Consider the following 27084-nt stretch of genomic DNA (forward strand, 5'->3'; position numbering starts at 1 on the left):
ACAGCCACAAGGGAGGTGCCTCATAGGTTGTACAGCTGCACAGGAGGGCCCTGTTGCCCACTGCCAGCCCTGGAGCCAGTGGCTGCCTCCTGTCTTGTACCAGGGCCTGGCCACACTCTTAAACATGTAGCTCTTTGCAAAGCTGAGCATTTAAAACCATTTCCCACTGCTGAAGGCATGTCATGCCTTTAAATTGTAATCTCTTGTTTCACAAAAAAGTCAATGCACATTTCCTGACTGAAAGATTTTGCTTCAATAAAGCTTCAACAGGCATTCCAGCTCTACTTTCTGAATATCTGAGGGAGATTTATACCCCCCTTTCTTTCAAAAAGTCTTCACAATGGAAAATGGAAATTATCCTTTCAGTTCACAAAGCTGTGTTGATGTGACCAGAATGATTTATTTGATTTTCACAAGGTATGACTGAAAGTATTAAAAAAAAATAATCATCCTTTTAGGCTGGGACTAGAGCCTATAGTAACTGAAGTTTGAGTTCTTCCTTTTCTTCAGTCATTGGCACAGACACAAGGCAGCTGCCTGGGAAGGGCCAAAGATGGTCCTTAAGTGAAGCTGCCACCCAAGTCCAAGCTGCCTTTTCCTTCTGAGCTCCTCCCTGCACCTCCCTGCCCATCTTTGCTCCCTCTGAAGGTCTGGCTGCAAGTCTTGTGGCAGAAGGGATTGTGCCTCATGGTTCTCTCTCTGCAGCCTTTAGAGATTTTTAGCTTGGGGGTGTTTTGCAGGTTAGCCTGGAAGAACTGACCAGGATGCCTTGGCATTGCTAATTGCCAGTCTGAGAAGCCCAGTGGGTGAAGAACCATGGCTTTTATGCATTTGTTTATATTCCAGACGCACAGCTCAGAAATGGATCCTCTTGGGTCCTGTTCTGATCCTCAGTGAGTGAAACCCGTAGACTTAAGGCAGAACTGCACATTTTAGGTGTAAAAATACCAGGTTTCACAGTTGCTTTATGAGGACCCTCCTGGGAAATTGATTGCTGGTGCTGTGGGTGAGTTATGTGATTTCCCTTGGGTGAAGCTCTACAAAGATTTGATAAAACTGGTAGCAGTGTTTCATTAGCCAGCAAATTCCCAAAAGGCTGATCATCCAGCAGAGCATCAAATTACAGTCTGCAGTGAGAGAGGATGGGAGACTAGGCCACAGCTTTTAATGCTTTGAGAAACTCAGATAAATCACTGTCAGGGTAAGTTATCATCTTCAGTCAAGTTGGGAGCCTGAAGACAGGTTACAAGTGGGGAGGCTGTGGGGAAGGATCTGGAATCAAGCTGAGCCACACTAACACAGTGCTTGAAATGCCCAGGGGCATCACTTAGCATAATGGTTGATGCCTACATGCTGTGACCTCAGGGTCTGTTAGGAAGCAACTGGCATCTCAAAAGGCTTTGGGAGTAAATTGCTGCTGCTCCTTAATTTTCTAAGAATTTGAATAGCAGTAGGTGATGTTGGTATTTCACCCCATGTTTCAGACAGCAATTTCATTCTTTACCCAGGGGGATATCTGTATTGCTGAAACACAAACTACATTCTAATTTGTGGGGTTTTAATAGTCAAGTAAAATGGAACCAAGATTTAAAATTCCTCTCATTTCGGTTTGCCCAAATATTGCCCAGTCAAACCAAACACCTCCTCAGACTTTGCCCATATTTAATCAATATCATCCAATTCTTGAGTCCTGAGCCATGTGGCTCCTGCACTTATCTGTGACATCTGACAGCTCTTTAGCTACCCAGTCATGCCCTGTTAGGGCTTTCCTGTGGATCCTTTTCCCTAGGCTGCTTTGTGCTGCTTTATTTATCTGTCCTTCCATAACCTCACTCCTCAGTAGTGCTTCATGACAGCAGCTGCTTTATGGGTTCCATCCCTGCCTACTCACCAGGATTTGTCCCGCTGACCACCTCTCCCAGGGTTTCCTGGTGCTGCTCTGCACACTCCATTGAGCAGTTTTTGGGTCTCCTGCAGCATCCAGCTTTACTGCTGCTTCCCCCTGGATGGTGAGTCTCAGAAGAAAAGCAAATTCATTTTACAAGTGTGTTGCCATGGCAATGCCACATCTGGATCTTGTTCCTGTTTGTACCTGGTCTGTACAGGTACACCCTGTAACTGAGAGTCTGGGATCAGGGAGCAGATGAGGATTTTTGATGGAATGGCAGCAAGTTGTAAAGCTCATTCTGAACATGTCCTGCACCTTTCTGGGTCTCTCCTTGTCCTGCCAGCTGACAGTCATAACCCAGCTTTCTGTAGGCTAAAGATACATAAATTACTAAACCAAATGGAGGAGATTCAATGAACCCCTGGATATCTTGTCTTAAGGTGATGGCAAATAAATGTCACAGTGTGGACTGGAAGGGCAACAAACCTTAACTGGATTCATACCTAGCACAACAAATTCCTGACTGCAGGGCACAATCCCACACGAGGGAACTCAGCTGGGCTTCTCTGACATTCTGGTTTGTTTGGTGTGATAAGAAAGAATCTTTTCAGCAGGTTGTCTACCTGTTCCATTAGAAATTTTGATGCCAAACCTCTGTGAAGACAGAAGTAATTTGTTCTGTTCCTGCTGAGTGAGCCCCTCGCTGGCTCCTGGGTGTGTGTCACAGTGATATTGGCTGTGGCAAACGTGATCAGCCCAGACTGCGGAGCACAGCACAGAGAAGGAATGTGAGAATTGATTGAGGGAAATCAGAGCTTTGCAAGGAAGGAGGGTCCCAAAGGAGCCTCAGTCAGAAATGTGAATTGCAGTTTGTGTGCGTGGCCGCTGCTCCGGCAGCATCAACCTCCTCTGTTCATCTGGGGTTTGTGGCCAGTGGCCCCAGCCCAGGACTGTGGATTCCAGGCCTGGGTCACCATCCCCAGCCCTTGCCAATGCACTCTCAAAACATCTGTGTTTGTGCTGATGCTCCTCACAAAAGCCTGAGATGTTTTCATTGCTGTCAGAGCATTTATCACAGACATTAGCACACCTCCCATGTCCTGCGTGTAAGCTCTTGGAATTTGGCTGCACAGAAAACAGGAAAAAAGTCATATTGTCCTAGATCCTGATTAGTAACAGATGGAGCAAGGTGGTGGCCAGAGGTTCAGGGCTGCTTTTGCCTGCTTTTCTGTGGCAAAAAAGGCACTACAACAAACAAAACATCCTAAACCAAATGCTTGTGCAGAAGTAGTTACTTTGATTTTTGTTTCACACACACGGGGATGTTTTCAGTGTTCTTGCAAATTTGGCTGGCTGCTTATGCTTACAACTGCTTCACCCTCCAGCAGCTCCAGCTGCTCAGCAGTGGCTCCAGAAGTCCCTGCCCAGCATGGGTCAAAGCAGCACTATGGATCAGAGCACAGAAAGGCATCCTTTGTGTGCAGGGCTGCTTGTTTTGCTTCAGGTTGACTCATGCAAATGTTCCAGTGATTCAGAAAGAGACAATATTTGGTTATGGAGACCTGCTGTGCTGGGTCTGAGCTTCAGCAATTCAGGTGCTGTTGTTGATAATTGAACCTTTGTAATTAATAACCACTTCCACTCAGGGCTCTCAACGTTTTTGAGTGTTATCCTGTTAAGTTGGCAGCAGAAGAGGTTTGTAAGACTGCCAGGCACAAAATCCTCTGCTCAGCATGGGAGAAGTTTGGATGTAATTCAGGGCCACTTTGCTTCAGATGGACTATAATTAAAATTTCATAATACCTTCTGGAGGTCAGATTTATGTGCAAATCAGGTACACAGGTTCATAAAACCTTTTTGGCCAATGTTAGAGGTGCTGAAAGGAGACAGCCTGTTCCCAAAGAGCTTATTATTTTTGAACATTCATGGGGCTAAGTTCTGGGAAATTTTAGGAAAACACAAACAATAAGAATTCATTTCAAAGGGATCAGGATTAGAGCTAAACACAGGAATAGCTGTGTAAACTTCTAAGCTACTTTCATAAAATTAAGTGCATTTCTTTGTGTTTTGGGTCAGTCCTCAGCATCTTTGGAGCTGCTGGGATGTAAGGGTTTTTTTTCTCCCTTGTTTCTTTTTTTTCCTCCTGTATTTCTCCCTTGTTACGCAGTGTACCCATTCCAGAGTGATGTGTAATCACCCTAACCAAATCACTAAGAAGTGATTGGAGAAAAACATTTCTAAATTAGACTATTTGGCTCCCAAATTGCATCTTCCCCCTCTTCCCCCACAACTGCTTTCGGGACAGATGCAATTGCAGCCATGATCTATTGATGACCAGAGGAGATGGAAGTCCTCAGAGAAGCTGCCTGTGTTTGATTGATGCCCAAGTCTGTCCAGCCTAAGGAGAAGGTCCTTAACTTAAGTAAACAGCAGAAGAAAATTAAAAAAAAGTAGGAATTTGTAGTCTGTGTTGAAAACCTCTCACACAGGAAATCTCTCATCGACTTCTGTATTTCTTTTCAAATTCTGACTGTTAGGAAAGAGGTAATAGAGTCTCAAACTTCTTTTCTTTCTCTTTTTCAGTTACCTCCTTTCAGGCATTTCTTCTAAGCTGAGAGCCCAGATACAACGGTAGTTTCTGAAGGAAAATAGTTATGATGATGACTACAGCCCCGGTGACATTGTTCCTCCTTGACCTTCGCCAGTATGAAAGAAATGAATGACATTACCGTAAAAAAAAACATTCTGAAAGAAGGTGAGGTCTCATCAGGCTGATTCATCAAGCAAAGCCTTTAGGGTAGTTTGACTCAGACACTTTTTTCTTTCCCTGGCACATACTTCCCTGCACCAAGGAACTCCCATTCTCAGTGATTCAGTCCTTTGGAATGGCTTTATCTCTCCTTCAGAACATTTTTTTCCTTTATTGTTACTTCCAGGACAGTGAAAGGTTCAGCACTTGCCAGTGGGTCTGGCTGAGCTGTGTTCCTTCTGCTTAACAGGGAACACACAAAGATGTTCTTGTCTCTTGCTTATTTTAGCTGGGTGAGGTTGACTTTTTTCCTTTTTTCTTTTCCTTCTTTTTTCTTTTTTTTTTTCCCACTCCTGTCACTCATGTTGCAGAGAAATAAAGAACTATAAAGGCTGTCTCATTACACTTTCACTGCCAAGTAATTCATCTGGAATGTGTTTGTGTTTCTGTAACATAGAATGTTGTGTGCTGGGGAGAAAACAAGACCAAATAATTTCTACTCTGCTGATCACTGCCAATTTACAGCATGGACAAGAACTTTAAAATACCGTAACTTGGAAATTAAAAAAGTTTCAGGAAAGGTTTTAAAGGCAAAAGTGATTTACTGGAGAAGAGTTTGAGAGTGATGGGTGATGGTGTTGGGACTGCAGAGGTGCCTGGTGCTGTCACTGGCCTGAGGGTCAGCAGAGCAGTGCTGGGGTCCATGCTGGGGGCAGCAGCAGGGAGGACAGGTGCTGGCCATGTGCTCAGGCTGAGCTGTAGGAGTGGTCAGTGCACCCTATTCCTTGGAAGTATCATGGTGCCCACATCTCCCAGATGCTCAGGTGAGGAGTGGGCAGTTCAGGCTATGGTGCCCCAAGCTCCCCTGGCTGCCCTGGACAAGTGGTGGGCAAGAGAGCAGGGTTCAACCTGGATGTTCACTCTTCTGTCTTAAAAATCCTTCTACACAGTAATTTTTATAAACACCCCCTGTAATCCCCCATACCTTTGCCGAGTCACCTCATCAAATTACTGGTGGTACTTTGAAAAAAGTGCAGTCCCCCCATACAGGGGGCTGTGCCTGGGCAGGGGGTGGTGTCCCAGCCCTGTATCCTGGTGCCAGCATCAGACCTCTACAGCAGGAGACACACTGAGACCAGAAGCCTGAGACTGAACAGGAAAAAGGACACTTCCAAAGGATTTTGTGGTTTTTCTAATATCTCTTTAGGACCAGCTAGAACAAACATCTCTTCCTAGATACACATTCAGCTTCTTTTCTTTCCAGCTTTCCTTCAAATCCAAGTGTTACATGGAGTCCCTCAAGACCAAGCTGCTGCCACCTGCACTGTGCTGGAGCAGCAGCTCCAGATCAGCCCCCTCACTTCAGGATGGAGCTGCCAGGTGGGAGCTATGGGACCACCTGGTGCCACAGCAGGACTGGTGGGTGGTTTCTGGCACCTGTCCCCAACTTCTGCTCTCAGCTGGGAAGAACTGCTCTGAGACCACCTCCTGCTACATTACCCAAAGCCAAACCCAAGGCACTGCAGTTTGGGCTCTGATTTGTGCTCCTCCCAAGGCTCTCTGTTTAACCTGAGCTGAATGCTAATACCACCCACCTGGCTTTCCTCAGCACCAGGAAACAGGCAAAGAGAAGAAAGGCTGGGATGTTGTGGAGAAAGGGTAGCAGCTGTGTAATTTTACATAACAGTACAATTTTTGGGAGGTTTCAGCTGATTGTATCATAATAGCAGCTGGTTTTGTGCACCTGAGGGAGCTGCAGTTGGTCTGTGCTCAGAAATGGGTCAGTGAGAGGAACGAGCTGTGAGGGCCCTCACCTTTCCTTCAGGGCACCAGTGGAGCTCTGCATTTCACTCTGAGTCCTGCCCTTGGTTTCCATCTCTGTGAAGAGGTGCTGAGGCACGGGGTGGCAGGGTCTAGCTGGGAAATGGTCAAAGCCCCTTTAACACCAGCTGTGCCCCTGCTGCACGCCAAGCAGCACTTAGCAGGATCCTGCCAAGCTTTCCTCCTGCTCAGCCCTTGTTTGGAGCTCACTTGTGAGCACTGACATCACTCCTGCAGCTTGCCAAGGAGCCTTTGGGAGCCCAGGGAGTCAGGAGGGCTCTCAGGAGGGGCGCCGATGTGTCGGTGTGCCAGAGAGAGGTTTGTCTTTGGGTTCTGTGGTGCCTCTGTCCCTGAAGTTTTGCATGTTGAAAAGAGATTTGGGCATTCACTGATCATCTGGGAATGTGGCATCTGGCATCTAAAGGAAAAATTACATGTTAATTTTTTTTCCCCCTGCAAGCCAGGAATTGTACTGAGTGCAGCTGGGGCTGTAAGGAGAGAAAACAGCAGTGGATAATTCTGCTTTTCCTGGAGCAGTCAGATAAAGGGCAGTTGAAAAGAGAGAAGGGAATGAATGCAAGAAATGTTTTTCATACTAGGAATGCAAACTAACCCAAGCTGGAGTCGTCATCAGTGTTTCCAAAACTTAGCCCCTGAAATATCTGAAGAAATAAAAAAGAAAAAACGAAATCCAAAAAGGAATAAGAGACCCTGAAAAAGGCTGTGAATGCTTTAAGGGCAAAAGAATCCCAGTGGGAGATGTCCAGACTGTCAAGGATGTGAAGGGCACTGTGGAGTAGATGAGTGCTGGTGGGAGTGAGGGGTGATCTCTTGGTTGAGCTGCTTCCAGAGCCAACCTCCCCACACCTGAGACAAGGGCATTTTCTGCTTCTCACTGTCATCAACCACCACTGCCCTCCCTGAGGACCCCTTGCAAAGGGCCACGTCCCCTGGAGGCATTTGCCTCCTCCAGCTCTCTACCAAGACCCCAAACTCTTGCTTCTGAAGTACAGCAAGGTATTTTTAATTTTCTTTTAATTGAATGAGGTAAAATGTATTGTTCATAGCTAAACTTCAGACTGTTGGTGGTGGCATTTGTCCTGGCTTTTATTCAGATTTTCAGTGAAAAACCAGCATTTTCAGAATACAACCTGCAGAACGCCACCTATTCTCCAGTCACTCTCTGAAAAAGAAAGCTGCTGCTCACGGGTGGGTTTTGGGACTGCATGTTCTGGGCTCATGGCATGCCTGTCTTCAGAAATGTTTCCTTTCAAATCATACTTTATCTTCTGCATCACTTATTCAAGGACCCCAGCTCTTGATTTCTGTCTGAACATTTGTAGCTGCCAGTATAGTCAGACTGGGTTTTTTTCTTTTCTTTTGGTTGTTATTTTTCAAAAATTTCAAAGTAGTTTTGCTTCCAGTGGAGTTCCCTTCAAACTAGAGAAAAAAGGCTTGACAGAAGTTTCAGGAGCAACTCCCCACCCTTTGCCAGTGTCAGCTGGCTCTGGAACAACCCACCTGGCTTTTCCTCCTGGTATTGAATCCTCTAGAAAGTGAAAAACCTCCAACATTGCCTGAACCTGGCAGTGCTCACTTCTGTCTCCTGAGGGACCATGAGTGACAGTTGCCATGTCAACTCCCCTGTACATCCTGTCTCCTCTGTATCTGCTGAGCCTTCTTTGCCAAGAGCCAATCTTCTGCATTAGTGCAGGTCAAATTCCATGTCCTGAGCCAACAGAGGATCCCTTGGCTCTACTTCACAGCCATTTGATAGTCAGAGGGAATAACTTGAAGTTTTAGAATAGAACTCTGTCCTTTCAGCTGAGAACAATGTGCCTCTGCCCTCCTCAAGTGCTTTGCTGTGTGTGCTGCTCCTCTCTGGGTGTCTGGCACATGGAATTAGAAATAATTGCAGCTACAGCAGAGAAGTCATGGTAAACCTGTCAGGTACATTGTATGGAGCTAGGGCTGACTCTTCCTCTGGCTCTGGGTAGTTCTTCCTCGCCAGCTGAGGGATACTCAGTTAACCCAGGCTGCTCTCTAGGAAAGGACATGGTCCCTTACAGTGCAGCAGTTGGCTCCAAGGCCATGCAGCTCCTCCCCAATGTTCCAGTTCACTGTGAATAATTCAGATGTCAGGCTTCACTGCAGAAAGGCTGGTCTAGTGTATTTGAAGAAGTCATTTCCAGCTCCAAAGTCAAGCATCAGCACCCTGGTAACCCACACATGTCCTCCATTTTTTGTTCCCTCTGTCTGTCTGCAGCATGAGAATCCAATTACATTGCCTCCGAGAAAGCTCTGAGAATAAAAGCTCAAATGCTCTTTCAAGGGGATGTAATTCAGTATCTGGTAGAGACAGTTTGTGCCCACTGCCTTCCTTCCACATTTTTCCCACAGTGGGATTTTTCTCTGGGAAAAAACAAAAGCCATTGAGACTTGTAAATTTACCTCATTAAGAGTGGTAAATGTTATGATTTCGCCCAATAGTCTGCCCTCAGTAAGTGAAAATGTTTTGTAAAAGCTGGATTATAGCTGCAATGGCTCTCATCAAGAGGGAGCACACAGTGAATGATGTGAATGGGATGGAGGAACACACAGGTGATCCTTGTGTTGGTGTGAGCTGAGCAGATCTTTCCCCCCAGGAGCCAAATCTTGGCTCACCTGCACAAAAAGGCATCATGTGTAGTGTGGTTTTGAATGGTTAGCACCTGTCTGAATTACAGAGCTGCTTTTTTTAATGTATTACTGGGCCATTCACTCTGTCATCACCAAATGTGGGTTATTTATTAGGATCAAGTCCATGAAATGTCCTGGAAAATTCCTGTGCCTGCTCGTCCCACATGTTCTGAGTCACAAAAGCAGGACTAATCATTGCAAATGAAGAAGAATACAGTGTCCCAAGTGCAATAAAGCACATATGAAAAAAGAAAAGGTTGCAGATTCATGGTATATGAGAAATGTCCAGACTCTTATTTCTAACACACCTTTTGAGTGAAATAAAACTTCAGGGGTTGTTCTATAGCTTTTGTTGTTTCTGTTATTTATCAAACTTTTATTTCATGTAGAAAAGAGTAAACTATGAAACTCTCTATGGCAGAGAAATCTTGCAAGAAGCTGCATGGTGCAACAAACACATTGAATTGAACTTTCCTCATTTGGATTTGACAATTTCATCTGTTGAATTTTCTCCCTTTGGACGAGGCTCAGGCACTGAAACTTCCTGTCTGCTTCCAGCTGCTTTCAGCTCGGAATGGCAGAGCAGAGACACTTTCTTTTTCAATCCAGAAATCTGATTATTGCACCAGCAGACCTTGGTTTAGGTTTTGCCAGGATCCCTGCTCCCTACCTCCTGTAGCCCAGCTCCCAGCTGGCAGGAAGGGGATTCTCTTGGAGGCTGGACACTCCTGGTGGGTGCTCTGGGCATCAGCTCTGGGAGTCCTGAGTGCAGACCCAAAGCAGAGTAGCACTTTATCTCCAGCAGCTCTCACCTCCTTTCCTGATGACATGGGAAGCCCACACTCAGCATCAGGAGTGGAGCACAGGGAAGGCTGGATGGAGAAGACCAAGGCAAAAAAACCAAAAAAATCCACAGCTGGAACATGATGGGAATATCTGCATTAGGAAAAGTTTTAACACAGTGCTCTCAGGTTCACAGGATTTCTCATTTGCCTTCTTGTGAAGTCTTTACATACCTCATAAATATGAAACATAACAATCTGCAGGGACCTGTGGGGACAATTTTATTCAGTTTTTGAGCTCAATACTCCAGTCATGAAAGCATTTTCTGTACATCTTCGTGGGAGCAGACAGGGACAAGAATTTGAGTGCGTGTACCCACTGAGCCTATAGTAACAGCCTGCAGAGAAAATCTCCATTGCTATTACGATTTGCCTCATCATTAAATTTTGTCCAGTAGTGGAGATGAATCACGTCTTTAGAATTCATTTTCTTAAAATTAGCTTAAATTCAGGTGCAAGTGCAAGCAGCCTCAACCCTGGATGTTTTTACATGCTGTACAATGAGTGTGCCTGCTGAATTATCTCACTTCTCATTGTCAGGCAGGAAAAAGTCCCTGGAGGGAAGTACAGGAAAGATTCCATGAACCCACTGAGCTCAGGGACTTGTTCCCAACAGGCCCCTTGGCCTCCATGAGCAAGGGCAATGAGCCATGGCAATGTCCTGTGAAAATGTTTGAAATCTGGTGTTTTGATGTTCCCAAGGGTGTGAATTTTTATAGTGCAGCTCTGATTTCTCTGGTCCCCATCAACATTGATCTGCTGATGAGATTACATTAGATCACATTAGATCTGTTCAGAAGGTGGATATGCATCTCAACTGACATTTCAGCAATCTGACATTTCTTTTCAAAAGAGCACTAACAAGGAGAATGCTAAATAATATCACAAAAATGAAAATTTCCAATAATTTGTGTCTCAAGTAGTGTCAACATGTGAATGCAAAAAATCTTCTACAGAAACAAAGGGTGGCACAATCACCTGGATGGCTTGGCAAAACTACATTTCTTCCTTGCTTTGTCTGTCTGACTGAGAGGAGCCAGCACCAATGCATGATGAACCCCAAATCCTGCTTTGAGCAGCTCAGAATGTTTGCAAGTGAATAATAACTACAGCAAACCAGCATGTGATTGCTGAAGCGTCTGTACCTGCAAGAGAATAAATCTGTTCTGCAGGAATATGGGATGAGAGTCACTCCCTCTGGCACCCGGGACATCTCACTGCTGTTGGGTTCATGCATGTACATGTTTCCTCCTCAAATCCCAGTACCTGAAACCTGCACTATTTTGAGACTCAGGGAACAGAGGGGAGAACTCCAGCTTTTGTGGCAGTGGACAAAACACAAGTGCTGCTGTCCCCCCTCACCTTCCTGATGCACAGCAGGGAAATGGCAGGGAACAGGCAAAGGGGTCTCTCGGGGCTGTACAGCAAAGGAGCCAGGGGATGGAGCTCTGTGTGTTCCTGCAGTCTCTGCCAGGCTGCTGCAGAGATGCCAGTAGGTGCCTGAGTGCCCCAGGGTTCAGCACAGACCCCAGCCCAGCCAGGATGCAGAAAGTGCAGCTGGCCAACCTGGGTGCCCCCCATGCATGCTGGGCTAATGCTCCTATTGTCACATTACATTTCACTTTTCACTCTATCCCATGCACCACATGAGAGCAGGAAGGGGCTGGGGCCAAGCACAAGGCCCTCAAATGTTCTCTGCTAAAACTCTGGGATGAAGAGAAAGAGAGGTGCCACAAAGTAGTGAAGATGCATATGCAAAGTATGAAGATCCCCATAGCAGTTGTCCTGGGTGTCCAGAGAGGAGCAGAGAGCAGACAGGGGAGATCATAGCACATCCACCCTAGATCTGTGTTTTGCTGCTCTCTGGATCTGCACATGTCAGGCTGTGCTGTTGCCCACGTGTGGGTTGTGATACACCTCAGGAAAAACTGGGAAGAGATCTGCCATTGGCTCCTTCCTGTGCAGTGTGTCATCTGGCAGCTGTGTATATCACAGGGAACACAGGGACCATTCTGCTGCTGAGCAAAGCTGCTTCACTGAATAGTCAGAGATACTTGGAGAGGGAAAAGCAAAGCGAAAGACAGCCCTTGATTTTTTCTTTCTGCCAAGCTCTGAAAACTCTTGGGAAACAGAAACGTGATGGATTAAGGACTGTGTGGAGAACCAGTAAAGCAGATTTACAAGGATAAGTTGCAGATTGAAGAAGAACAGTGCCCAAAAGGAATTATTCATTAAGATTTCTTCCTTGGTGGAGAGAGAAAGTGTTTGGGGATCTCTGATATTTCAGCTTCTGAACCAGCATCTCTGAGGGGGACATATGGGACTTAAGAACAGCTGACAGGGAGCCTCTGAGGTGAAGCTGATGTGTCCCCAGCACAAGCAGAAGGACCCATTTATCAACCCTTTTCTCTAGTTTACAACCATGGGGCAGATTTTTAAAAGGCAAGTGTTTGTGTTCCCTCCTGCAACCACTGGCTTTAGCAGCTGAGCTGGCAGAAGGCGCTGACAAGTGTGGCTGGACCAGGGCTCTGCTGCCCCAGCCATGAGACAGCACACCTGGTTCCCCTTGCAGTACATGCCCAAGCCCTTCTGGAGAGCAGAGAACCACAACACGACCAGCTTCTTCTCTGCACTGTACGGCTTCCCTAACCGGTCCTTGTTCCACAGTGACCTGAACCTGGAGGACCTGGGGGACTTTGATAGCGGAGCCAAGTATGAGGGCGAGTCCCAGAGCCGGACAGTGAAGGCGCTGCTGATTGTTGCCTACTCTGTGATCATCTGCATCTCTCTCTTTGGCAACATCCTGGTGTGCCACGTGGTCATCAAGAACAAGAGGATGCACTCTGCCACCAACCTCTTCATCGTAAATCTGGCTGTTGCTGATGTGATGATCACCACCCTGAACACCCCCTTCACACTGGTGAGCCCCGTCCAGCCGTGCCTGCCGGTGTCTGTGTGTGCCTGTCAGCTGTGTGCACTGGGATTGAAGGGCTGGGACCAGGCTGGGATCCAGACTTACTTTTGTCCCCCTTCCCCTTCTGCCTTCTGGAGAGGCTGCAGTCATGGCCCCCGTCCCAAACACCCTCTGAGCAAGTGGAGCTGAGGGCTCACACCCCCTCCTCGCAGTCCATTGCAGGGGTCACTCTGCTGCAGCTTTCCCTCTCTGCCTGGGCAAGGCACAGATCTGGGAGCCCTTTTTGCCTTTAGATGGGGAAGGAAGTGGGGACAAGTTTGACATAAGAAAATTCAACTAATGGCTGGTTTCCTATGGAAACAACATGAACCAGGTCAGTCCCTGTGCAACATCTCAGGGAAGTGCTCAGGCTGCACTGAACAGTTTCGATGGCATGTCTCTCCTTCAGCCACTACAGATGGTGCTTTCTGGGGCTAACAATCCTTTTTAAATTTTCAGTGACTAAAAATATATAAAAGACTATTAAATGAATTAGGTGGGAAAAATTAAAGATTAATTTCTTGCCGCACTGTCACAGACTATACATGCCATGTACACAGGACTCTGCTCCTGGATTTAACCCAGATCTCCTGTTCAAAATCCTCCTGCTTCATCCCTGCCCAGAGCACTCTTCAGCCTTCCAAAAGCAGGTTTTGAATTAGTTATTGGAATTCACCCTTTCTTAAACTGATGCTGTTCATTTGGTGGGACTTCCCTGCCTTGCTCTGATGGGATTTGCATTCTGTAATTTGTTCAGGGAGAGCCTGGTGCCCTCTTGTGTGTTCGCACACAAACAGCCACACACTGGGCACGTGTAATTAAATTTCTATCAGCTCTCTTAGGAACGAGCTTTACACCAGCTCCAGAGATCCAGCACACTGCTCTAGTTCAGTGACAGTCAGTGCTGCAAGAGTCACCCCGACAGGGAAATTAATTAGACTAATTGAAAACAGATTAGCTAGTCTAATTTTCTGTGGACAGATGCTTTATAGTAAATATACTTTACTTCAAATTAGCTTAATCTGCAGCAAAATGAGTGACATTAATTTGTAATTAATATTACACAGTCAGGAATAACAAGGGAATGAGGCAATTTGGCACATTCTCCTCTGCAGAAAAGCCATCATCAGTAAGACCTCTCTGGGAACAGGTGAGATGGATTCCATGGATTTCTCTCACTAAGTTTGGAGACCATGCAGCTTTCAGCATCCACATGTCCAAAGATTTAATGTTTTCTGGGAAGCACCTAGTGTGCCCTGCAGAGCCTTGTTGAGGAGCAGAGCTGAGATTTCTTTATGTGTTCCAGAAGGGCCATGGTAAATTTACAAGTGTACACAACATACACACATCACTGCTCAAGCATTGGCTCCCACAGTGCAGTAAGTCTCACCTCACTTTGAGACCCTCTTGCACAGTCACTGTTTCTCTAGGAAGAAATGAGGATAAAGCACCTCCAAAGCCTCAGGAAGCTGTTATAAAGTACCTGGGAAGCCAGTTTGCTTCTCTTCAGGTACTGCTCCTCTTAATCTGACATTGTCTCTTCTTCAGGTGAGGTTTGTGAGCAGCACCTGGGTTTTTGGAAAGCTGATGTGTCACATCAGCCGGTTTGTTCAGTACTGCTCTGTCCACGTGTCTGTGCTCACCCTCGCTGCCATTGCACTGGACCGGCACCAGGTATGTTGAAGACACCACTCTTGTGTTTGCTAGAATATAATGTCCTCAAATCCCAGTACCTGAAACCTGCACTGTTTTGAGACTCAGGGAACAGAGGGGAGAACTCCAGCTTTTGTGGCAGTGGACAAAACACCCCTGTTTTTTACAGTGAGGGTGATGAAATTCTGCAGTGAGTTGTCCAGAGAAGTTGTGGTTAGTGGGAGTCTCTGTCCTTGGAGATACTGAAAACCTCAGGAGATCAGTGCCAGACAGCCTGGTCCAGCCCTGCTCTGCCTGGGCCATTGGGCTCGTGGGCTCCCTGCCCTCCTCAGCCCTGCCTTAGAGCACAGCCCCACAAGCAGGGTGGGGATGAGTGCTGAATTCAAACATCAGCCAGCCCACACGACCTCTCCACAAAGATTTATGAGAGTCTGTCTGTTCTGACACTTGCCCATTCCTTGCCTTAGGCTGGAAACAGTAAGAACTATGTTAACTTATCCAGTTCAAGCTAAGAAATTATGTTAACTTATCCAGTTCAAGCTAAGAAATTCTCTCCTCCTCCAGCCCTGATACTTACCAGCCAGGAAAACCTTTCAAGTCAAGCAATCAGTACAGATTGAAGGGTTTCCTAAAGTGATACAGAGTTTGTAATTTGTTCTTTAGCTGATGAATGCTGAGTGCTGGGAGGCCAGATCCAGCAGGTGAGCTCTCAGGCAGGCTGGATTTCTTGCAGTGCTGGAGTGACTGAAACAGTCGCTACAGAAAAGCAACTTCAGGTGATAAATGCCGTGGCTGGATGAACTTCAAACCAGGAACTGGCTCCACCTGGTGTCAGAGATTCGCGGGGACTGCCGAAGCATAAATTAGCCTCTTCTGTCCTTTTACCGCAAAGAGTTTGACAGTCTGCCCATTTCATGTGCAATATTACAGCTCCTGAAATCAAAGCACTTTGACAGTGATTCATTTTAATCAGTAGATTCTGGGTTGATTGCAAGGCATGGCTAGGTATCAAGAAGTGTTTAATTAAGGGCAAAGAATACATGCCCTTAAATTCAGTGGAGGGGCTTCCTCAGGGCTGGAATGAACTAGTATGGCCCGAGGAGATGTCCTAGACTAAAGAGAAACCAACACTTGCCTCTATAAATATTGCTAATGCTGAGAAATACCACAGCAGACAGATACTCCGGGGGAGCTGTACAACTTGATTAAGTAGGTATTTATAATGGGACTAGAAACGACATGCATAAAATACCGAAGACCTCATCAGCCAAGAGATCATCTGGATGGCATGATAGGTCTATTTTTATTTATTGTTTCATTGCCTAAGGTAATCCTTCACAGTGCATATAGCTCAGAGATCTCACTTCCATGGTCTCTGGCGTCCTGCTGATGGGTCACACAGAATGTGTTTCTCTGCTCAGGCTCTGAGCCAGAAGTAACATCCAATACATGCACAACTCCATGCATTTCCCAGCCCTTGTGCTCCCTGAAGTCCTGTAAAGTGAATCTATCTGCCTTTTAGTATTGAAGAGATGTGGAGCTGCTGCTGCATGTCACATGCAACAAAGGGCTTTAAGAGTGACCAAGATGCTGTAAATCCTCAGGAGTTTTTGTTCTCTGCAGGTGATCATGCACCCTCTCAAGCCACGCATGTCCATGGTGAAAGGAGGAATTTGCATCATCATCATCTGGGTTATGGCCAGCTGCTTCTCACTGCCCCACGCCATTTATCAGACTCTGACAAGGTTTTATATTGGGTAAGACATTTACATATTTTTTGTTGTATGATATTTGCAAAGCCCCAGAGAAGCCAAGGCCACACACCTCCATCCACGTTATCAGAGCAGAAAGAGTGGTGAAACAGAGAAGTTTTCGTTCCCCTCACATGGATGCTGTGTCGGTCACAAAGGGACAATGACAATTGATGGAATTGCTTCCAGGCTGGTTCATAGCTATTTTGGGCTCAGAGGTTTCATGTAATTTGGGGCGGGCACAAGGGAGAGGGCCTCCTCATCAGCACAGGACACAGATGCCAATATGAATGATTTCTTTCTTTTCCTGGGGATTTGTTTAAGATAACCATCATTAGAGCCAAAGGTCAAACCTAGAGTAAAATTTTCCATTGAAAGTGACACCTTCCTATGACACCAAATGAGTTCTGCTACCTGTACCTGTACTGAAACTTGTCTGAATGTCTGAGTTGTTTGTCCTCAGATGTGTGCAGCTGGTAGTGGAATTGAGAGCTCTTTCTCTTTGATCTTCAGAGACAGAACCATCCGAATGGTCTGCCTCCCCAGCTTCCCTCCTCCTGCTGATCTTTTCTGGAAGTACTTGGACCTGACTACGTTTGTTCTCTTGTACGTTCTGCCCTTGCTTGTGATCTCCATCACATACACCATAGTGGCCAAAAAGCTCTGGTTGAGGAACGCCATCGGGGACCTCACCATGGAGCAATACTACGCTCATCAGAGGAAGAAGAAGATGACGCTAAAGATGCTGATGGTGGTGGTGGTTGTGTTTGCCGTGTGCTGGTTCCCCCTGAACTGCTACCTGGTGCTGATCTCCTGCAGGGCCATCCACAGCAGCAACGCTCTGTACTTTGCTTTCCACTGGTTTGCCATGAGCAGCACCTGCTACAACCCCTTCATCTACTGCTGGCTGAACGAGAGCTTCCGCGCGGAGCTGCGGTGCCTGCTGTGCGTGTGCCGCCGCAGGAGCACGGCTCAGGGCCACGCTCTGCAGCCCATCTCCCCCCTGTTCCACCGGGCCAAGGCTGAGAACTGCCCCTGCAAAAGAAGCAGCACGTGCCAGAAGGCACAGACACCCTCCCAGAGGAACTCTGCAAGGACGGACATATCCAGCGTGCAGCCGATCGTGGCAGAAAGCTGAACCTTTCATCTGACAGCTGGGCAGCATCACACAGGGATTGCAAAATCATGGGAAAATGGGTTTGGAAAGGGCTCTGGAGACCATCAAGTCAACCAACAGTATGCAAACTTCAGCCTTTGACTGGGTCATTCAGGACCTTGTTCTCTCAGGAATCAAAATTCTCTAGGGATGAGTTGCCCACTTGTGGGCTCCAGAATGAGGGGTGTTGAGTGAATTTTTCATTGGAACAGTCAGCAAAAATGAAAAGAATTATTTAACAGCACACAAAGCCTTTCATGGTCAAAGCAAACATGGGGAAGCTACACTGGTTAAACACACACCAGCTGCCCACTGTGGTTTGATGTAAAGCTGTCAGGGCTTTAACTTCAAGAACTGACATTTCTTTGGCACAAAATCTAAATTATTTTCACTTTCAATAATATTTTATTTTTTACCAGTCCTCAAGAACTGTGTTCTTTGTAGCTTCCCTGCCAGCCTGGCAGCCCTTTCCCACTGGGTCAGCCTGTCTCCCTGTCCTGTAGTTATCCTGTGGGCAGCAGCAGCAGCAACCTTTAAGCAGCTGTGGAATTGAGGGTTCTGCCTTTGTCTGAGATGGAACCAGCAAACCAGACCTGCAGGTTTTCAACCCAAAAGGCAGAGAGATGGAAGAAGTTTAACCTGTTACATGTAAAGAGTCATGTATTCCCTGCTCAGTTAAACTCAGCATCTGACTGTGCCACAACATTCACCTCAAGCACAGATCCTTGTGTTCCAGCTACATTGCCGGTGGCAGGGCACACCAGCAGTGCTGGTCCTGGTCCAAACAGTGCCTCTGAAATTCAAGAGATAGCTGAGATTCCTGGGGATGTGTGTGCCTGACAGCTGGCACCAGCAGCTGCTGCTCTGGGGGCTCAGTGGAGCCAGCCACCACGTTTCAGAGCTGGGTTTGGGTCACTAGAGAGAGATGGGAGCACATGGCCAACTTCAGCCTATGGCAATGAAAAGCCACCAAAGTTGTGTTTTCCTCTTTCTCAGAAAGAATAACCAGTTTCTTTGTGTCCATTCTGCTCTGGTGTAGCCCTTGTGCTGGTAAAGGGTTGAGCTTCTAAAGACAGTGAAAAGGAAATGAGCTTCAGTCTTCCCATGCAAAATACTCTAAATTACACCTCTATAGCTGAGCATTTCCACCCAGACTGGCAGCATGTCACAGCTGCAGGCCTGCGTGAAAGGCCGCTTCAATTTGGAAATCAAGATGCTTTGATGGGTACAAAAATATGTGACCTGAGAATGTATTTGTATTTCAAAAAGAAACTGTGAAGGGGAGAAAAGAGTAAGAGTAACACTAATCTTGCCTTTTCCTAAGTTATTGTGGGAAGGAGGAGGACAGCTACAGCTGGGACAGGGACTTGGCATGGCTTGGGACGCTGCAAATCTCCGTGGCATCGACAGTACTAAGGCTTCAGGTCTGTGCTCCCATCTGAGGCACAGTGATCTCTTTTCCTTCACATCTGCAGGAATTACTTTGCAGAGGATATGCTATGGGGAGGAAATGGAATTAGAAACACGTCCTCAGAGAGCAAATACCCAGGGCTCAGGTATTGGCTCTGACCAGGTGAACCTTTGATTTGGTTGCACTGGAGTGGAGTCCTGCCTGGAGCTGGCACCACAGAGGTTGTACCAAAACCTTTAATTCTGTGTTACAAGTAAATTACAGCATTAACCAGACATCACTCCTAACTGGGTGTTTTACTGTCTGGAAAACTGGGACTCCATGACACTGCAAATGGCATTTCTCTACTATTACTATCTGGAGGTTTCTAGAAACAAGATGTCTCTTCTTAAAAAAACAAACCAATCTCAAATGCAAATAAACATTGTTACTGTAACTTAGTAAAACTTATTCAAATGCTCTTCTCTTTACATAGGAAAAAATCAATGAGAATAAATAATACAGTTTGCATGTATATCCCAACCCAATCCTAGAGAACTGTCAAACTCCTTACTCTGGGCTAAATAAATCAGTCTGTTTTTGCCCCTCATCCTTCAGCAGGACAGCATGCTGGCTCAGCATCCCTTAGCCTTGTGTGAATGGAAGGATGGTGCAGGCCAAGGTCAAAGCCACAGGCTGCCCATCTGACCATGGCAGCAGGCAGACATCATCCCTCACCTGGCAACAGCTCTCCAAGGGATGGTTTGCTCCCAGACCAAAAGCTGACATTGTTTCCTTAGAGCACATCCCATGCTGGTCCTTGCACAGCTGTGCTTTCCTCAGAAGGAGTGTGCAGTCTGGCAGTGTTGAGCTGCCCTAAAAAACATCATTTCTTTGAGGTGATTGTTTCTGTAAAAGTCTGGCAAACTTCCTTCTGATTACACACAACCTCCCACCGGATGCTCTTGCTTTAATATGCGCTCTGTTAAAATATCTGTGTGGTTGTAATACAGTAAGATTTGATCCACCAATGTTCTTTGGGGGCTAACAGTCAAATAAAATACTGGTTCAGCACCCTCTCTCTCCCCTGGGTTTTGTGCAACTTTCGAGTTATGAAATGGAGATGATATTCCCTCTTACAAGAGGATTAGCAAAAAAGCACAGACTGCTGCTTGTGGCAGACAAACCCATGACCAAAACTTTTGTCTCCATGTGTCTTGACTTCTTTTAGCATGAAAAGCCCTTTGCACAAAGACGTGCTGTGGTTACCCAGGTGAGGAGTCAGCCATGGATGTGCCCTGACTGCAAATGCTGTTTCATTGCCATGGGCTTCCCTGCAGCTCACGCACTCAGTGGTTGCTCCCACCAGCACTTTTTGCCTGGCATGTTGGTCCAGGCAGGAGCATGGGATACTTTGAGATCTCCTTGAATTTAATTGTTATTCTCCAATAAACACCTTCATGAAGAGAAGCACAGCCTGATCAATACCTTGTGCATTTCTCCCCAGTGCTACTGCTGGGATGCTCAGCCATCCCCTGGCTCCCCTCCCCTTGCTGAGGAGCTTGTGCTCTCCCTCACATGACTGCAAGCAAACAGGGCAGGAACCCTGCACAGCAAGTCTGCTCAGTAACAACATGTGGACTATGATTCTGCCAGACCCAGGCTCGCTGGGAAAGCTACAAGTAGGGCAGCAAGAGCTCAGGCAGGTAACTGGTCACCAAAGACAATACATCAATTTCCAACTACACATCTACTGAAAACCAGCAATATGCCAAATACAGAGCCCTGCAGCTACATTAAAATAACCCTTCAGCATTCAAAGTGTTAAAATCAGGTGACTTCACCAAAAGAGAATATTTTATTGCCCTCTCTGAAGAGCTGTTTCTTATCTCTCCTTTTGAAGAAACTTTCCAAGCAGAATAATGAACCTGCAGCTGTGAATCATTTAACCAGCCCTGATGAGCTTTGTGCAGCGCCACAGAGGGCTCACAGGATTTTTGAGTTACTTCTGAGTGATTAAAATGGAAGCTGTTAACTGAGCTCACTTCAACATCGCCCAAAGCACTGCACCACCCTCCAAATCCAGACCAAATGGCTTTAGCTTGGAAAACAGGGAGATGCAGGAATAGGAATGGGTAAGTCAGAGGAATGGGAAAGACATCCCTCCATGGAGGGTTCCTCTCTCTTTGGCTTTAACTGTGGTAAGAAGACACCTGGGAGTCTTCTCATTGGGTGCTCTGCCCCCCAAAATGAAGTGCTGAATGCACCAGAGGGGTCACCTGAGCTGATACTCAATTTGGGGTTGTTGCTATTGTCAAAGAGCCCAGTGCTCATTGCACAGAAGTTAAGCTTACCAGTGAAGTAATTATTAGCTAACTGAATAACTATTAAGCTGGTAAAACCAAGTTACTTGGTCTGACACTTTACTGCTACAGTGGACTTTGGTCATTTAAAAAAAATTTTTATGCCTGACTCAGGTACAGGAATTGCTTCTTCTTGATGATTTTTCTATACAAGAGAAGTGTTAACTCACACAGTGCATTGCACAGAGACTGCTACCTCGGGTGAAGAAGAATGGGCCTGGTCTCATACACATCAAAATGAGAAGCCACTCTTTTTTTTTTTTCACAGGAGGACAAAATTCAGCTTTCTTAAGAGTAAAATCCTCTTCTGTGGCATCTGCACTGACCCTTAAATGATCCTGAATTAATTTTTAATATTTCTCTGTCACTGTGCAGACAAGAGTAAGTGGGGTTTGTCTTGACATTCACCTCACAGAAACCTGGTGTAAAGTGTCTCCCAGGATGTGTGTGGGCACGGGGCTGGGCATGGGTGACTGCCACAAGGATGGGAGAGAGCCTTCAAGCACAGGGACACTGCAGGAGCAGGATGGAGCCTGGAGTGACCGAGCTGCTGGCAGCTTTTGGGAAGGCTGAGGACCCAGGGGGTGGCACATGACACAGGCTCTGTCCCGTCCCATCTCTCACCCACTGTAAATCCAAAGGCCAGGAAGAGCAGAGTATTTCTCAGCTAGAATCTCACACTGAGCTCCTGTCATTGCTGAAGTGACACCAGTGACACCAATTTTTATTTTTATTTTATTCCTGGAGGTTTGCTTTGCTGTGTTCCAGAATGTGAGGTGTGGAGCCGACTTTTCCCAGGAGAAAGTGCCCCCACCTCTGTCCACTCAAACACCGTAACCGGGACATATCGTGTGGCTTTTCCCCTGCAGATCCCAGCTCGCTCGGCTGCTCCTGTGCCAAAGGAAGGTTTGAGTTCAATGAGCAGGAAAATCCGCACGGGTCTCATGGCCACAGGGGTCCGGGAAGCCCAGGGCTGAGGTGCCGCTACCTAATGACCGGCGCCGGCCGAGAGCCAGCGGGAAGGGCCACAGCAGCGACGTTAAACGGGGAAAATGACCCGGGAGAGGGCACCGGGAGATCGGGAACGGCGGCTGAAGCCGAGAGAGGGCACCGGGAGCTCGGGAACGGCGGGAGCTGGGAGAGAGCACCGGGAGCTCGGGAACGGCGGCGGGAGCCAGCAGGGGGCGCTGTGTCACCGCCCCGCCGTCAGGGCGGCCACACGGTCCCGCAGCGCCCCCTGGCGGCCCGCGGTTCCCACTCTGCACGGCCGCGGTGCCGCGAGGGGGAAAAGGCCCCGAGACCGTTGGGGGAGGGCCCGCGCGAGGGGTGCCCGTGACCGGGGGAGGGCCCGCGAGGGGTGCCCGTGACCGGGGGAGGGCCCGCGAGGGGTGCCCGTGACCGGGGGAGGGCCCGCGAGGGGTGTCCGTGACCCGGGGTGGGCCTCCAAGTTCGTCCTCAGCCGCTCACCCAGTGAGCACCCAGGCCTCACTGACTGCCGAGCTCGGCAGTGCTGGCGTGCTCCGAGTGAACGGGGGTTTCTCTGAGAATTTGAAAAATCAAATCAAAATGTAATTCAGGGTTTGAGAAACATCGTACAGATTTGGGCACCCGTCTGAGCTTCCCAGTCATCTGCTGCAGGAGAGAAGAATGTGATATGTGATAAAAAGTGTGTGCATGTGCCCACCTGTCCCTGGGGGTTCACCTGCTATTCCAGAGGCCCCAGGTGCCATAAACCAGGCACCCTGCTCGTTTGGGATGTGCCACAGGGACAGTGCACCCTGCTCGTTTGGGATGTGCCACAGGGACAGTGCACCCTGCTCGTTTGGGATGTGCCGCAGGGACACTGCAGGATGTGGCGCAGTGACAGTGCACCCTGCTTGTTTGGGATGTGGCACAGTGACAGTGCACCCTGCTCATTTGCGATGTGGCACAGAGACACTGCTCATACTGATGCCGGTGGTCAGAAGCTGTGCTGCTGCCTTGGCAGGGACCCCTCGAGCCTCGGACACAGCCATGGCTGAGGAGTTTGATGTCTAAGCTGACAGGACACAGTCAAACAAATGAGACAAGGCAGCCTGAGCTGAAGCTCCAGTCCCTGCCCTGAGGCTGGGCTGTCGAGAATGGCAGCACAGACCGGCCAAGGAAGGGCAGCAGTTGTGTCCCCAACACCTCCCTGACAGACCCGAGCTGCCAGCCTAGCAGGGGGCTGGGGGGATGCAGAGGGACTGTGCCAGGGCTGTGACTCTCAGCCACATCAGTAGAAGGTGGAACTGCCCGACCCTGGCTGAGCCCCAAGTAAGCCCAGACCCCCCCCCAGTTGGAACCACTTCCACAGAGAGGCTGTGGGCAGAGGAGATGTGACTCACAGCACACACTGGGATGGAGAGCTCAGAGCTAATGAACAAATAAAACACTTGCAAACAAGCCCCTTTGAGTGCCACTGCCACATTCCTATTGAGGCTCAGGACATTTCAGGATCCACTCCAAAATCCTTCGTTATTCGTGTGTCTAAAAATAGGTCTTGACGCCTTGCAGTGGTCAGCCAGAGCAGAGTAGCCAAATACCTCTGATACATTGAACTTAAATCTTCAGACTCTTCCAAACAAGACCAGAGAGGTGACAGATTTCCGGTGAAGCTGAACCAGATGTTGGGGGTGTCACTTTTTGTCCTCTGACATAATGTCTCTCCTTTCCAGCTGATGATTTGTGAATAATAATATTGCACCTAATATACATGAAAGCCCACAGCTAAAAACCACTTGCCCTGGGAAAATTAAAACAAACAGATGAGTCCCACAGATACTTGTCCCAGTCATTGACATCTTCCAGAATATCATCACTGCTCTGAAGGCTGGTTTGAACAATATGTCATCTTTTTTCTCCATTTCTGCTCATGAGTCAGCATCCTGTCTTTTGCTCACTCTTCTCCTGAGGTAGCAGAATTAGCCCATCAATAAACCACTATAAATCATTACTTGTTTCCATGGCTTTCAGGGAAGCAATAAAACCCTTTCCTTGGCTGTGTAACTGAGCCAGTGGTACTGCAGCCAAGCACACGTTTTCTGGAGATGCCTCAGAGCCTCGCACAGCAGGTCAGCCTGCAGGGATCAGACACCTGTGGACCCAGACAGAGCAGCAAGTGTCACTCAGTCTGAGACAGTTTTAACCTAATCCTGTAGAGCATCGTGCACTGAGTAGCCCTGGCTGTGAACTAAAGGTTATTTATTGGCTGTGTTACTGCCAATAAATAACCTTTAGTAACTGTATGTTACCCAGACACTACAAAGTGTGAATCCAGGTACAACTGGCTAAGTGAAGTTCAAGGACCATTTGCTTTTCCCCATGTCCTCTAGATCTGGGCTTGGCCGTGTTCTGGGAGCCTCTTCATGGGATTACGGATGTGTTTTGGTGTTTTGCTTCCAGCTGAGGAAAGCTGGCTGCCATCCCAGGGCCTGCTGCTGAGGCTGGAAGGTAACCTGATAATTTTGCTTCAATTGTCAAATTGTCATGCTTCTTTTGAGCAGAATCCCCCTTCAGTCTTGCCCCAGAATATTTATTTCCTGGGAGTTATTTTCAGTCTGTTTTAGCTTTTGCTGTTGAAGTCCTGGCTGTGCCCTCAGTCACCCTTATGCTGAAACACAGCTTTTCTTTAATAGATCTCTTGGGCAGCAGTGCCCAAAGTCAGATACCCAGGACAGGCAGTTTGTGACATCTTCAGCCTCAGGAACTCCTCTGATGTGCTATGTCTCAGTAATTAGTGTGTGTGAATAAATGTCAGCTCAATTTTCTGGGCAATCTAGGTGTTTTAGATCAGCTAAATTACCTCATTCTTTCCTGTGATAGCAAATGTCTATCTGCCTGTTAAAACATTTTTTGCCCTCTTTTCCTTGGCAATTTTCACCCTGAACTGCTGGAGACTTCAAAAGTCTGGCATTCAAAATGGAAAGAGCTCTGTTTTTCGTTCCCTGTATGACAATTTTTTAAATGAAGTAGAAAAGAAAGAAAAGCTAGAACTTGGCAGGTGTGTTTAAACAAAGCAAAAATCACTTCAAATCTGAAATTAAGGGTTCCTCTCATTTTCTGAAAACAGTTTTCTTTAGCAGCTGTTCCTGGTATTTCTAGAAACATTAAATGGAAAACATAAACTTCTGCCTCTGGATAAAGAAAGATTCCAACTGTAAATTTTTTGTGAATTCTTTACCTTCCTGAAACCCAAGCAAACACATCACAGAGAAGAGCCCCCAGAGGCCCTGGTTGAAAAGGAGAACCTGTTCCTTTCAGCAGGCTGTTATTTCAGCACTGTCTGCTGGAGATGATCATGGTCTAAAACCACTCTGTGGGGTGAAGGAAGGGATCCCAGGGGTTCTGCTGTTCCTCTGCTGGGGCCTTTTAACCAGTTTCTCAAAATCCCTGAGATAATTCAGACACAAGAAAGGAGATGACAAGGATAAAAGAAGAGAGTCTGTGATGCCAGTATGACAGCTGTCAGTCATGCAAGGCTTCCAAAGTGTTTTATGGAAAAGGCCAATTTCACAGGAGATCCAGCCAGCAAAAGGATTTGCCAATTGGATTTGCCATTGGAATATCAAAATGTTTTAGCTTAAAATACAAGCTAGCACTATCAATCTGAAATTGTAAGAATCTTGGGTGAAAAATATATTTCCGGTAGCAAATTAAGAAGTATACTTTTTGCAATATTTTCCTATTGCAGACAATTTTGTGTTTGCATGTTTTTGTATAGAAATCTCCTCCTGTTGCTGGCACAGGGCTGGCTGGTTCATTTCTGTCACTGGGACATGGACATCAAAGCAGGGGAACAAAAATGAGCCAGTATTTTCTTTGTTTCCATTCCAACTGTGTGTGCTCAGGCTGCTGCCCAGGGCCCTGTGGTTTGGACCCCTCTGCAGGCTCACATCACCAACCCCACTGACTTTGGTTCAAAGGTTTCCTCATTGATGAGGAAACCTTTGATGAGTCCCTGGAGAAAGACCCTTCCCTGTGCCTGGTAATGACCAGTCCGTGTTCCTGCTCCACAGAGGAGGAGATGAGCTTTCCCCATCCTCTCCCCATAGCCTGGACAGTGTTAAAGGTGTTGGATGTATCACAACTTTGGTAGTTTTAAGACATTCAAGCTTGGTTTTAATGCCTTCACTAATGATCCTGATAACGTGTAAGAGTGTGAGTGAGTCTCCTCTTAATTGCTCAGGAAGCACTTGGTAATACAGTGTAAGCCACAGAAAGGTCTGGAATGTGAAATATATTTTCATATTTTCTTTCTTTCATCAATTCTTTCTTCCCATAAATACAATGGGAAGAAAGAATTCTAAAACTAGTCGTGGGCTTCTGCCAGGCCTGGAAGTTCAATGGGAGGGTCCCCACAGCCTTTTAGTACTTGATTCTGTGTTCTGTGGTTTTAAAGACTATTGGAGCAAATTGCAATCAGCTCTGGGCTGATCAGGGCTTGTAGGTACCACCCTTTCATGGGGCCTTGCAAATTAGAGTAAATATTCACTGAAATGATGCTTCTGGGCATTTTTCCCTGCTCAGTCATACCCAGAGGCTCTTCTCTGGTATCACGAGCTTTATGTTAAGAGTAATCACAGATTCTCTCAGTTTCTAGAAACTAAGATGTGAAGTCCAAGCCATATGAAGGAACTTGTTCCTCAGCAGCTTTATCTGCTGTTGTGATCTGTTTAACTCATCCTGGGTAAATCCCAGCTGGTGGAGAACAGCAGAGGCACTGAACTGAGGCACTCGCTGCAGCACTGCAGGGGTTGGGTACTGGTGAGACAGCAGTGGTCATAGCAGTAAGCACAGCTCATTGGAAATTGGGAGGGTG

General features: G+C 47.0%; 1 protein-coding gene across 1 annotated transcript; it reads left to right on the forward strand.

The window, feature by feature from the left end:
• Positions 1-11933: 11933 nt before the first annotated feature.
• LOC132333915 (G-protein coupled receptor 83-like) lies at positions 11934-19956 on the forward strand. Its single transcript, XM_059859472.1, has 4 exons — positions 11934-12899; positions 14481-14606; positions 16209-16342; positions 16850-19956. Exons 1-4 carry the CDS (start codon positions 12522-12524, stop codon positions 17472-17474), a joined length of 1263 nt encoding a protein of 420 aa, XP_059715455.1. The 5' UTR covers positions 11934-12521; the 3' UTR covers positions 17475-19956.
• The last annotated feature ends 7128 nt before the right edge of the window (positions 19957-27084 follow it).

The sequence above is a fragment of the Haemorhous mexicanus genome, chromosome 14 (genome assembly GCF_027477595.1).
Source record: "Haemorhous mexicanus isolate bHaeMex1 chromosome 14, bHaeMex1.pri, whole genome shotgun sequence".
Lineage (NCBI taxonomy): Eukaryota > Metazoa > Chordata > Aves > Passeriformes > Fringillidae > Haemorhous > Haemorhous mexicanus.